Below are 11,675 nucleotides of genomic sequence, written 5' to 3' on the forward strand. Positions count from 1 at the left end.
AAGCGTTTACTTTTTGAAAAAATTCATTAGCAATCGTTACCAAAGGATTAATAATGTACAAGCAACATTCGACGCTTGTCTTTATTAGCTGCATGACACCGACCCGTCTGTTGTCTGACCAAGGTAAGATATTTGCAAGGTTGGCCAGTTTGATAACACCGACCCGTTTGTTGTCTGACCAAGGTAAGATATTGGCAAGGTTGACCAGTTTGATAACGGAGTCGAGCTGCTGTACAAATGATCGGAAAAACCTTGAACTTAAAAAGTCCTGATTTGATATTTAACTTCCATGATACATTGTATTTGTTGCATGTACGAGCAATGGTATCTAAGGTCACAGATGGTTGAAGACGAGGACATGGCAATTTTGTGTCGAAATAAGGGTATAAGTCATACACCTCGTTTACTACGTACACCGTGTACTAGTATTACTATAAAAATAATATATTTACATCTACCAAGTATGATTCCCTCTGTTTCTTACGGAAACTTATAGTTAAATCATAGCTCTATAGAACATCTGACTGAAATCTACAGGCCCCGTTGATTAATCCTACAGCGACCTATGAAAAATCACGGACTGCACGAAATAATCATATGATGATGTCAGACTCAAATTCCCATAGGAGACGATTTGGCTGTTTAATCTAGTTAATGTATACTAATGTACATTAAAACATATAAACAGTAAATTGCTTTCTTTGATGATCCATGCGGGTTATGAAGGTAGCGATCATCTCAAAATAAATTACATAACCCGCTAAAACGCGGGTTATGTGGGTTTTTTCTGCAATGTCGCCACCTTTATATTCCGCATGAACCACCAAAAAAAAAGAATAAGTACCCTACTAATAATTGTATTTATAATGTAGGCTCAATAGAGCTTATTAAAAATTGTTTAGTGTTTGTTTGTTGTCCGCAGCGTTAACTTTTCACATTTTAAACTTCCTCGGTGTAACTACTATAGTACTGTCCGAACCGTTTTCAGCAAAACTTGGTACAAACTACCACTTTTAAGTTTGTTCAAATGAAGGGCCATTTTTTCTGCCATGAATTCCCATTTGACCAAGCATTATAAAAAGAATTTATTTCTCGAAAACTGTGCAGCCTACTATAATATTCATTTCCTTAATCAGACTGTATTGCATAGTACACCATTTGCATCGGACAAAACCTGGGACAAAGCTTCCACTATATACTGCTTTCAAGTTTGTTCAAGTGAAGGGTCGGGTCCCATACTTATACTGAGTATTCAATTTCGTAATTTCTTACAGAGGGAGTCTTAGAACAGATACAATGTATAACATTTCTGAGACACCAAGTGACCTGTTAATAATTTCATTTTAACGCTTTTATTTTCTCTTCAACTATCATTAAAAATGACAGTTGAAGGAGGCTCAACTCTGAGGCTGGATGGTCAACAAATTGACCATATGATCAGAATGAGATCTACCTTAAAATTTTAGACATGGTTTGACAATAATTGATAAAGGTGAAAGTTTTTGTGAAAACTCCGACAATTCTGGGTCAAGACTTCATTTGAATAAATCAACAACAAAATGAAAGAAAACTTATCCCTTTAAAAAGATTAGTTTAAGAGTATATATTGTCTAGACCCACGCATAACAAAAATTTGCAATTACATGTACATAAGCACTGTAAATGGTCAAGATTTATTCATCAACAATGTAACTTTACCAACCAAGTAAATACTTAACAACACTTGAAAATAGTTATTCTTTATTACTTGAAGTTGGGGTATGTAATGCCTCGTATTCCCCTGTTATTTGTTAATAGAGGTCATTTATTGCATAAATGTTTAAATCCGGAAAAACATCGGTCGTCGATTTAATTTCTATATTAGTTTTAAAAGCGACCTTGACATCATTGTATACATTAGATACGTACAGAAAATTTATCATCATGCCTTTAAAAAAGAAAGGAAAGAAAAAGTAAGATTTTATTATGTTTATATGTAAACAATACATTTAAAATAATAATCACAACTACTTAAGATCGAAAACTATTCCAATAGTCTTCAGTCGTACCATAAAACAACTCAAAGACGATCAAATTCTTAGCCAGAATTTCCTTAGGTTTTGACTTGTTGAGTTATTCTGAACAGGAATGTTAATTGTGATTATCTGTTTTGAGAAAGCCTTGTATAATCTTATTACAAATATGAATATTTGTGAAATACAAAATTGAAGGCCTAAATCAGCCAAACGAAAGGAAGACAAAGCCGATGCCATTCCCGCAATAGATGGAGACCCAGGAACATTGATTGCAGATGGCACCACTGATCTTGGGAAGGAGGGGAAGAAAAAGAAAGGGAAAAAGAAGAAAGTCAAAATGTCAAAGTCAGAAAAAGTTTTGGTAAGTACTGTGTTGACTTAATTAAAATCAAATAGTAGCATTAAATCAAAGTTGCAAACATACATGTATAACTTAAATTAATATCTACAATGCACATCCTGAAATGTGTCATAAAGGCCGAAGTATGTGAGGTCCAAGTTGGGGCTTGTTTGTGAAATCAGGGAGTGATAAAGCTAAACCATGTGATTTCAACCAAATTAAACATAAATCTCCATGAAACAATCGGTTGCATTTACAAGGGGAAATGTGTTATTATTTGCACTTTGTATAAATGATACTACCGGTAATCCTGAAGGTAATTTGTTTTTATCTAGAGAAAATATGCATGAATTAAGTATTTTAGTTTCCTTACATTGTTGAATGCTCTATATTTCAAATGATTTAAACATGAATGTAATATATAAATAAAAATGAATGTGGGATTTTTTTTAAAAGGAAAAACTAGAGAAATCAGCAGAGAAACTGAAAGCCCAGAAAGATTTTTACCATGATTTTATTCAAGAAATGGATTCTTGGTTAGTGCGGAATGCAGAACAGGTTGTTAAAATGTTTGAAGAGTTTGATGAAGATGGAGAGAGTATCATCACATATGATGATTTCAAATCAGGTAATTTAAATCATTTCACGTATAAATTATTTTTTCTTATGCTATAAACAAGTGGAAATGAATTTCCTAGCCAACTATATATATTTCTATTAATTCTTCGTAAACATTTTGGTAGGTATGTATGATATGGGATTAACCTTAAACGATACACAAGTACATCTCCTGGCCAAGCTATTGGATAGAGACAACAGTGGAGAAATTGACTACACAGAAATTTCCAAAGGACTGCAATATGCCAAGTAAGCGTTAATTTGAGACAAGCTTGCTTATGAATCATAACAGTAAATTTTGTAAAACTATTGTGTCCTTGTTGTTAACATTTTTGCATAATTCATTTGAGACTTAGAATATTGTCTACTAGATTCTTAATTAAACGCCATGAAGTTATGTCTGCATAAAATCATGAGAAGTTCATCTCGCTAATTTTAAAATCTTGCTTTTTCGGACAGATGCAAACTGAATGAAACTATGATAAAAATTTGGCATTCGCAATTTTATACTCATGCGATTTGATGCAATACAGTTGAATTGTGTAATTTAGTACTTGTGTTAAATAAGAAATATACAGTTTATCCCTATTATGAGGCTAGTGAACCAGACTGCATAAATTTTTGTTGGAAAAAGAAAATGCATATGTGATATTTTTTTTAAACTCTTGTCTTAATTTACTTCTAATTCTAATTGGCTTTCAGCTATATTTGATTTGTTGGTTTATTCTATTTTTTCAGAGAATTAGAAGAGATGGATAGGGAGCAAGAGGAAGCAGAGAAAATCCTAATTGTTATGCCAAAGAAGAGTGAAAAGTGTCCTCATGGTTGTAAAATGGGAATAGATCAACCTTACAGAAACAAAAATCCCAAGTATGAAAACAACTGAATATTGCCCAATGTACTAAACTAAACTGGACTGAATCTGACTGAACTAAACTAAACTGAACTAAACTAAATCACTTTTTTTCTAAGAAAAAAAAAACAGAAAAAGAATGAACATTCAATTTTTTATTCTTCAAATTTTAGTATAATAATTTGATATTAACTATTTTTTCGTTATTAATTTAAGATCAAGGAATATCATTTAGTTTTTCATAGCCATAATATAGTCCATGGGACTATGTAAAATAAAGCAGCTATTTTATTTATTTGCATATTACAATTTTACAGATACATTTGGTTGGAATTAAGACTTGTGACTTTCGATCGTGAACTCAAAAACCATCCCGCACACTTGGAAGTGATGGTCCAATCAGATGCCACGATTTACAGCATACTGCAACTCATCAACCAGGAAACCGGGATTCATTCCACAAAGCTATCGGTGTTTTCTGACGAGACTCGTAATCGGGAGGCAGTGTTGGTTGCGGAGTCAACTCTCCAGGAGCTAGGATATGAGGGAGACTCGTACGACGACCCTCAGGAAGTGACTCTATACTACGACTACAAAGTGGAATTCACAGAGTGTCCGATCCTGTTGTGTGATCACTACCTAAGAGATATGTTAGATGACTGAATAATCGATGGATGTCCAACCTCGCATACTATGTAGTGATATCTTTAACCTCTCTCAGAGGTGTTTGATGACAAATGAAATTTGCCCCCAAAACATTTATACATGTATCTGGGGCTTTGAGCAAAACAGTGGATTTATTTATAATGCATGACCCCAGTTTTTTGAAACTTTGATCAGAAATGATGATAATGTACAGAATTAGTTGTTTAAGTTATGTTTAATCCATATTTATCAATTTAATCAATGCCTGACTCAATGTTTGATTGTTCTTGTTCAGATAATATTTGTATATATAGAATCATGTGAACAAAACCAATCTACTCTATCCAAATATAGGTGCTGAATTTGGTATAAATGGCAGATTTTTTCATTAATTAATATCACTTCAAATAAAAATTGAACTACACATTCACAAATTCTTTTTCTATAAAATCTGTATCATTTATCAGTTATAAAATGCGCTCAAAGCATACTGTATTTGAATTTGTGTATTTGAATTTCAGGATGGCCAGTTTTTCATCATATAAATAAATGCTCTGGTTATGCTTAAACCAGAGTCCATAATGCACTGACTTAGCAATCAATTATACTGTAAGGCTGTGAGCAATCAACAGAATTGTAAGACATCAATGCAAAATCTCATATCTAATACATATTGCAAACCAGATTTAATTTCGCGACGACTTTGCGGCGGAGTAGTAAGCCTAGTATACTATAGAATCATTCACGGAGATCAATTCTCGCGGATTGCCAATTTTTCAGCAGGTTTGTAGGAATGTAATTTCGTTACATGTAGTTTGCTTCTATGTTTAGTTGAATAACGCCTCTGTTTCATTCTATTTTGAGGACGTTATTTTGTGGCAAGGGGTACCCACGAAATCAACAACGATTGAGACACCATTGTCTGATATTTAATAAATTCTCACGATATTTTCTATTTAAAAAGAAAAACAATGATTAAGTTGCTGTACTACATATATGTACATAAACTCTGACGAATTTAGTGTTTTCAACTTATGAAATCTTAAGAGGCCCATTTCCCAAAAGAAAGAGTTTTGAACCAAACTTTTCAAGAGGGTCAAGAAGAACGTGCCATGGAAAACTTACTGCTCAGTTGATTATCATTGAAAGGTTCACCAGTCACTTTGTTGTTTCGGTGAAATAGTACCAAAAAAAAATTGGAATACAAAAATCCGATGATCATTATTTTAATTCACGAAAGAAATATAGTACATGGGCAGAATTGATTGAGTACCCTCTCTTCCAACGAAAATCGTTTAATTAGGTTTTTTTTTCACATATCTTGTATTTCGGCATCTGAATAAGCGTAGTATTCTGCAAAATGTGTTGCATGTAAAACGCTCTTTTTATTGATAGATATAAACCATTAAAAGAAGTCGATCTGACAATACCACGTAAAACATAATTTTACACACAAAAATTGTATTGCGTTCTACGGAGAGAGAGAGAGAGAGAGAGAGAGAGAGAGAAAAGCGGGCGTGGGTTAATTCTTACATCGAACGTATTTTTATTATATTTTTTTTTTCGGAAATGAGAGTCATCAACAGACAGGAAAGGGTCAAGTTTGTTCACTGCATCATAAATTCAAAATGAGAAATGGAGCTTTACCCACTTTATAACTTAAGTTCGTCACGAGGCGGTATCTACTATATACTAGTAGCTGGGCGAGTTATCGTGATGCGATAATAAGAGAGGGTCCCCACTGCCATTGTGACGATCTCGGCGATTAATGAGGAAGGGTATACGTATAGTAACCATACTATCTGGCACAAGGAGCTAACCGATAAAAAGGATGACTTTTCATCAAACATCAGAAGATTATCCATATGGCTTTTGTTTCTCGATGGTCCCGTGTGTTCACTCGAACAAGATAAGTACATTGTTTTGTTTATTTGTCATTGTCGTTGTTGTCATTATTTTTAACCAAATGCACTAGGTGTTTTTCATTGACGTAATAAAAATATAAACTAAATCTAAAGCATGTAGATATTCCAGATTATTTTGCAATGTTTTTTTCAGTATTATATTGTACCAGGGATGTTTTGCTATGATTTTTCAGCCGCGCCTTTTAAAGAGATGAAAAGAAACAGAAGAGCTAGAAGAAAATCGCATCGCGAAACATATCGCGAACCGTTGCTTGTTTCCTTCTGTCTATCTCCTTACCCCTTTTATCCTCATAACTAACATACTTTTATTGTTGATAAATGATATTTTTAATTTTTATGTATGATACGGAGATAATTTACTGTTTTTCTTTTTTCAGATAATATTGTGACAGTGGAGCGCTCTGACATTGCATGCAACGCTGAGAACATAGAAGTGTTTCTCCCCAAAAGTCTGATACATTCAACGTCATCAATGACGTGGTTAGATCCAAACTGTAGCATTGCTTTTAACGGGACCCATTTCATCTCAAAAATATTGCACGACCAGTGTGGAACGACCGTCGGCTTATCACAAAGTAATGTGATCTTTGAGAACAAAATCATCGTCCATCCCTTTAAGACAGAAAATTCCGTGTTGGACTTTGGCACAACCCCTACGGAAATTTCAGTTAAGTGCATTTATCCAAGAGCGGAAATGACCATGTCCTCATATCAACCGGTCAAACAACAGGTGAGAGTGTACGAGAAGCGATTTGGACACTTGGATATAGATATGCGACAGTATGAGACGAACCAGTTCAAACATGCACTTAACGACCTCAGCACACCACGGAAGCTTGAATTGAGCTCTGATATCTTCATTAGCGTTGGTCTACCAACAGGAGACACATCTGGACTGGGGGTACACCTTGATGCGTGCATAGCAACAAAAACGTCTACACCATATGACAGCGTATTTATAACACTCATAGAAAACGGGCAAGTCGAGTTGTTTGAAAACATTTTCTTAATATTTAATAAAATTCGACCAAAAAAATGTTCCCATAACTTGCCAGACTCATTGATTTGAAGCATTTTAATTTTTTAATTCCATTCGGGAAAGTTGTTTGATTTGTTATTATTTGTAATAAATATCGTTGACTTCAGCAAATGTGCCTCAAAATGGTTAAGAAACCTTGCTAGACTCAGTAATGAACTGGACTGATTTCGTTTTCCATATAGGTGCTCTAAGGTCAACTTTGTACATTTTCTTCCATCACCAGCCAACGAGGCTCGCTTCAGCTTGAAGACTTTTCAGTTTACGTCCAGTCAATCCAATGTAGTGTACATTCACTGCCAGGCGGTCGTCTGTTTGGCTAACTCCTCACAGTGCTCGACAGATTGTTCACCCAGCAGACGAACGAAGCGTGACGTCAGCTCCGACACGTCACACTTGCTTTCTATGGGACCTTTGATGTTTGTCACTAAACGTGGTAAGTTCCAAATGCCAAATACATGTACGTATTCTGTTGTACAAATGTATTTTGATGCAATGAAATATGTTGGCAAGAAAGTTGCAAATAAGATGACGCAAATGCTTATTAGTTTGTTAAGAAAATACAAAAAAAGGATATTGATAATTGCAAATAATTATGTTTCCATACATGAACCTGTAGATGAGCAAACATTTTATTAATACCTGTGAGAACTTTTTAATGACGTCACATTGATTACTAAATACGCTTATCGTTTAACGGTTGCATTATTATATATACAAAACAAACCAAAAAAAAAACCCACGAGTATGTTAATAATTCTGAACAATTTGTCTCTCTCAAAAGCAAATATAAGTACCGGTAATTAACATCAATTTTAATAAAAGTTCACAAGGAAATGAACTTTGTTTGTATATGTGCATGATCAAATTTCCTGAAAAGCCCTTCGGGTTTTATAGGATTTGAACACGTGACCAACCAATTTCATATCCTGGTGAACATTTTGACTCGCTGTTTATCATTTCTTAATTGAAAGCCTACCAACACAATATACCTAACTAAAGTCGGTTAGATGTTGCTGGCAAAATAAACCAAAAATGGTTTCATGTTATTGTGATCAAACCTTCAACTAATCAAAACATATACATTGCACATTATGATATTTTTATGCCATATAATATTTTTACAACGTGTACACGGACAGCAGCTTTCTTGAAACGCTGGCATGTTGTGCCATAAAATAATACCGTTTATCCTTTGTATGTTTGGGCCTTTGTTGACTACAATCAGTGTGTATTTTTTTTCATACAAGTTCTAAGATTAAACAATAACAAATTACCAGGACCTCAGAATCTTAAGATAACCCTTGGACCATTTGTTAAAAGGACAACAATGTTTAAAAGTTTGGTGTGTATTTGCTAATTTTATCAATATGTATCAATTATTAAACTTATATAGAACCTAAAAATCGACAATTTACTGTATACATGTATACAAACTGTTGAGAGGTAATTTTTGAAAAGAAATGTTAGTTATATTTGCATATATATGGCCTTTCAGTAGAAGTATTGCAATGCGTGTTCGATCCTCATCGTTTGTTGTCTGTCGATAGAGAACTTTTGAACATTTTTTGCTCACCTGAGCTTTTCTTATCATTTTTGTCCGACGTCCGTCTGTCTTCCTGTCCGTCCGTGAACCTTTATCGTTTTCGACCTCTTATTTTGTGAATATAAATAGTAATGCTTGTATATCAGTGTTGTTTGCGTGGAATTGAGATTAGTTTAAACAATATATTGCAATCAATATTGACGATAAAGCGTCTATTAGCAATGTATTGCTGCGACACGACATCACTGATCAGATAAGCCACGTGGTCCATGGACATTTTGTTAATTCTAACACTTGATTGAAATTCTTGATCCCTATAGTAACCAAGTTTTATACCATTTCTTATAGAGAGAGAGTTACATATAATTCCCGATCACCAGAAAGGTAAGATTTTTGGTAAATACTGTATATTTTGATGTACATATAACGTTAAGTTTTAAAAAACCTCTCCAATCCTGTGAAAATATCACACAAACTTAAGGAATTGTTTTTTTTTTAATGATGAAGATGATGATGATGATGATAAACAAATATACTTTATCCAAATTATGAATTCATGGCCCTGGCATTACAGTAGTATGTAATTAGTCATATTTTATATATAATATGCATGCACTATTGGTTACTAGTACATAAAAATCTCTCGTCTACTCCTGGACTTACTGCAGGCAATGTGATTAATGTGAAGAATGAAAATATCAGCCAGAACCGAAAATTGTGAAAATCAGTTTCTGTATGGATTCTGGTGTGGGCTGGAAATATCTATATCTTTGAATTAACATGCATTAATTATCCAATTGTGGATCATGCACGGAAATAAAATTAGATATTAAAAAATGTTTCCCTTAATATCTTGATAGGTCTATGTTAAAGGGATCTGAATGGATTATTTGAAAACTTTATAAAGCTATTAGACGAGTTAAGACCAATATTTTCCCCAGAAAGTGTTTTTTCTTTTGAATACATTGCTTACTTTTTGTATGTGGGTTCATGCGGATAACGTACAGTTTATATGCATGTATAATTTTATTTTTACTTATTAATTCAATTTACAGAGATTTACTTTGAACGGAGTTTTCTCTTCTTTTTCTTTTGTTATTCACGCGTTTTCAAAACAACCTTAATTGATTTGTCTTCCAAGGATCGGGTGCTCATTGAAATATCCTTTGTATGAATAATTATTTATAAATTAAAAACAATCATTTTTGGAAGATACGTGATTAACCAACATTCTTTTTCTTTTGTTATTCACACGTTTTCAAAACAACCTTAATTGATTTGTCTACCAAGGATCAGGTGCTCATTGAAATTTCCTTTGTATGAATAATTATTTATAAATTAAAATCAATCATTTTTGGAAGAGACGTGATTGACCAACATCCGTTCCACCGTCCACACGGACTGCAAGTTCGAATTGCAAATTTGGGGGGGGGGGGGGGGGGGGGGGGGCTTCAAAATATTTTTAAATTAATGAATGTCTTTGATTTTGTTTTTATTTTCAGCCTCTTCAAATGTCGTTGCCAACATCATCGCCGGCGTGTCTGCTACGGTTGCCATGGTCGCCGTCGTCTATGCAGCGTTGAGTAGGAGAAGAATCAACTCTTTACAATTTAAAGACAATGATAAAACCAATTTCTGAATAATGTTTGCTTATCTACTGTAAATGAGAGGTTAATTTGTTATGAATTAAAATACCATTAGCCAGATTTTGAATTTGACATTTTCATTGAACAAAAACAAAGTTGACACGTGCATGGACATCTGTGATGTGAATAGGATTGAAAAACTGATATTTGATATCGGGTATAAACCGAGTGAAATTAAGATATGTTTATGTAAATTGCGTGACTGTTGTAGTATTCTACGCATTTGAATCACAAATTGGCCAGAAATTGCGATAGTATATATCTAACTAAAGATACTCAATACCAGTCAATATTGTAAACTAAAACAACAGATGTTGATAATCATCTATATAAATATTTGCTCGTCTCTCCCGATACCTTTCTGATTTTAAAGGACAAGTGACTAAGTCATGTTATATTTTTTTATTTTACTGGTGGGCATCGGGCAGGTCTTTTGTCTCCCAAATATTTTCAAAAAAACAGATACACTGGAGGACAAGATTTTCAAATGCCGACGATTCTGCGCCAACGACCCAGTACCGCATTGCAGAAAAGAACCGAATCCTGAAAAGTGCGTTGAAACTTTCCTGGGTTTCTGCACTAGAACGTGCATTAAGTTGGAATACGAAAGACAAAATCCGGAAATTTCAAAAATCAACGCGGAATGCATCAAGACGTGTGATACTTCTTACACCATACGATGCCAAAGGAGGAATTGCAGGAAAATTTCCACAAAAACGTGCAGATGTACCGAAAAGAAAAAACCAACTTGTGACGCGATTTGCTCTGAAAAATCCACAACATGTCAAAACGGAAATTGCATAACCAATGAAGGTTTATGCAAATTTATTTGCCCATAATGGTAAGAACTTTTAAATACAGTAAAATCTAGATAAATCGTTTTAGATAATCGCCGATAAATGTTCTATTGATTTTTCTCGAGTCTGTCTATATTGTGGTGGGTTTTTTTCGTCGTTTAGATACAGATCGGCATACGAAGAAAATTGGGTAGCCGTTGTGAATATACATGTACATTGTATAATACTGTTTGAAATAAAAACAGTTATCTGAA

At 33.9% G+C, this 11,675-nt stretch overlaps 2 protein-coding genes and 1 long non-coding RNA gene across 3 annotated transcripts; all 3 read left to right on the top strand.

Annotated features, from left to right (window-relative positions):
* The first annotated feature begins 1,863 nt into the window (after positions 1-1,863).
* Positions 1,864-4,627, top strand: LOC105328631 (uncharacterized). The gene is made up of 6 exons (XM_011429587.4): positions 1,864-1,952; positions 2,211-2,376; positions 2,812-2,983; positions 3,099-3,222; positions 3,712-3,843; positions 4,144-4,627. Exons 1-6 carry the CDS (start codon positions 1,924-1,926, stop codon positions 4,487-4,489), a joined length of 969 nt encoding a protein of 322 aa, XP_011427889.2. The 5' UTR covers positions 1,864-1,923; the 3' UTR covers positions 4,490-4,627.
* Positions 4,628-6,728: 2,101 nt separating this feature from the next.
* Positions 6,729-10,684, top strand: LOC105328632 (pancreatic secretory granule membrane major glycoprotein GP2). The gene is made up of 4 exons (XM_011429588.4): positions 6,729-7,374; positions 7,618-7,868; positions 9,327-9,362; positions 10,481-10,684. Exons 1-4 carry the CDS (start codon positions 6,869-6,871, stop codon positions 10,615-10,617), a joined length of 930 nt encoding a protein of 309 aa, XP_011427890.3. The 5' UTR covers positions 6,729-6,868; the 3' UTR covers positions 10,618-10,684.
* A 296-nt stretch (positions 10,685-10,980) lies between these two features.
* LOC136273720 (uncharacterized) lies at positions 10,981-11,675 on the top strand. Its single transcript, XR_010711947.1, has 2 exons — positions 10,981-11,465; positions 11,584-11,675. It is a non-coding gene; the product is annotated as an uncharacterized lncRNA (long non-coding RNA).

Source organism: Magallana gigas, chromosome 3 (genome assembly GCF_963853765.1).
Source record: "Magallana gigas chromosome 3, xbMagGiga1.1, whole genome shotgun sequence".
NCBI classification, from domain to species: Eukaryota; Metazoa; Mollusca; class Bivalvia; order Ostreida; family Ostreidae; genus Magallana; species Magallana gigas.

What these genes read in the sequence shown, in the direction of transcription:
- LOC105328631 (XM_011429587.4), top strand. Translation starts at nt 1,924, where the DNA reads ATGCCTTTAAAAAAGAAAGGAAAGAAAAA. An exon ending in ATATGATGATTTCAAATCAG is followed by an intron (nt 2,984 to 3,098) that starts GTAATTTAAATC and finishes ACATTTTGGTAG; the next exon opens with GTATGTATGATATGGGATTA. An exon ending in TACAGAAACAAAAATCCCAA is followed by an intron (nt 3,844 to 4,143) that starts GTATGAAAACAA and finishes ACAATTTTACAG; the next exon opens with ATACATTTGGTTGGAATTAA.
- LOC105328632 (XM_011429588.4), top strand. Translation starts at nt 6,869, where the DNA reads ATGACGTGGTTAGATCCAAACTGTAGCATTGCTTTTAACGGGACCCAT. An exon ending in ATAACACTCATAGAAAACGG is followed by an intron (nt 7,375 to 7,617) that starts GCAAGTCGAGTT and finishes TTTTCCATATAG; the next exon opens with GTGCTCTAAGGTCAACTTTG. An exon ending in AATTCCCGATCACCAGAAAG is followed by an intron (nt 9,363 to 10,480) that starts GTAAGATTTTTG and finishes TTTTATTTTCAG; the next exon opens with CCTCTTCAAATGTCGTTGCC.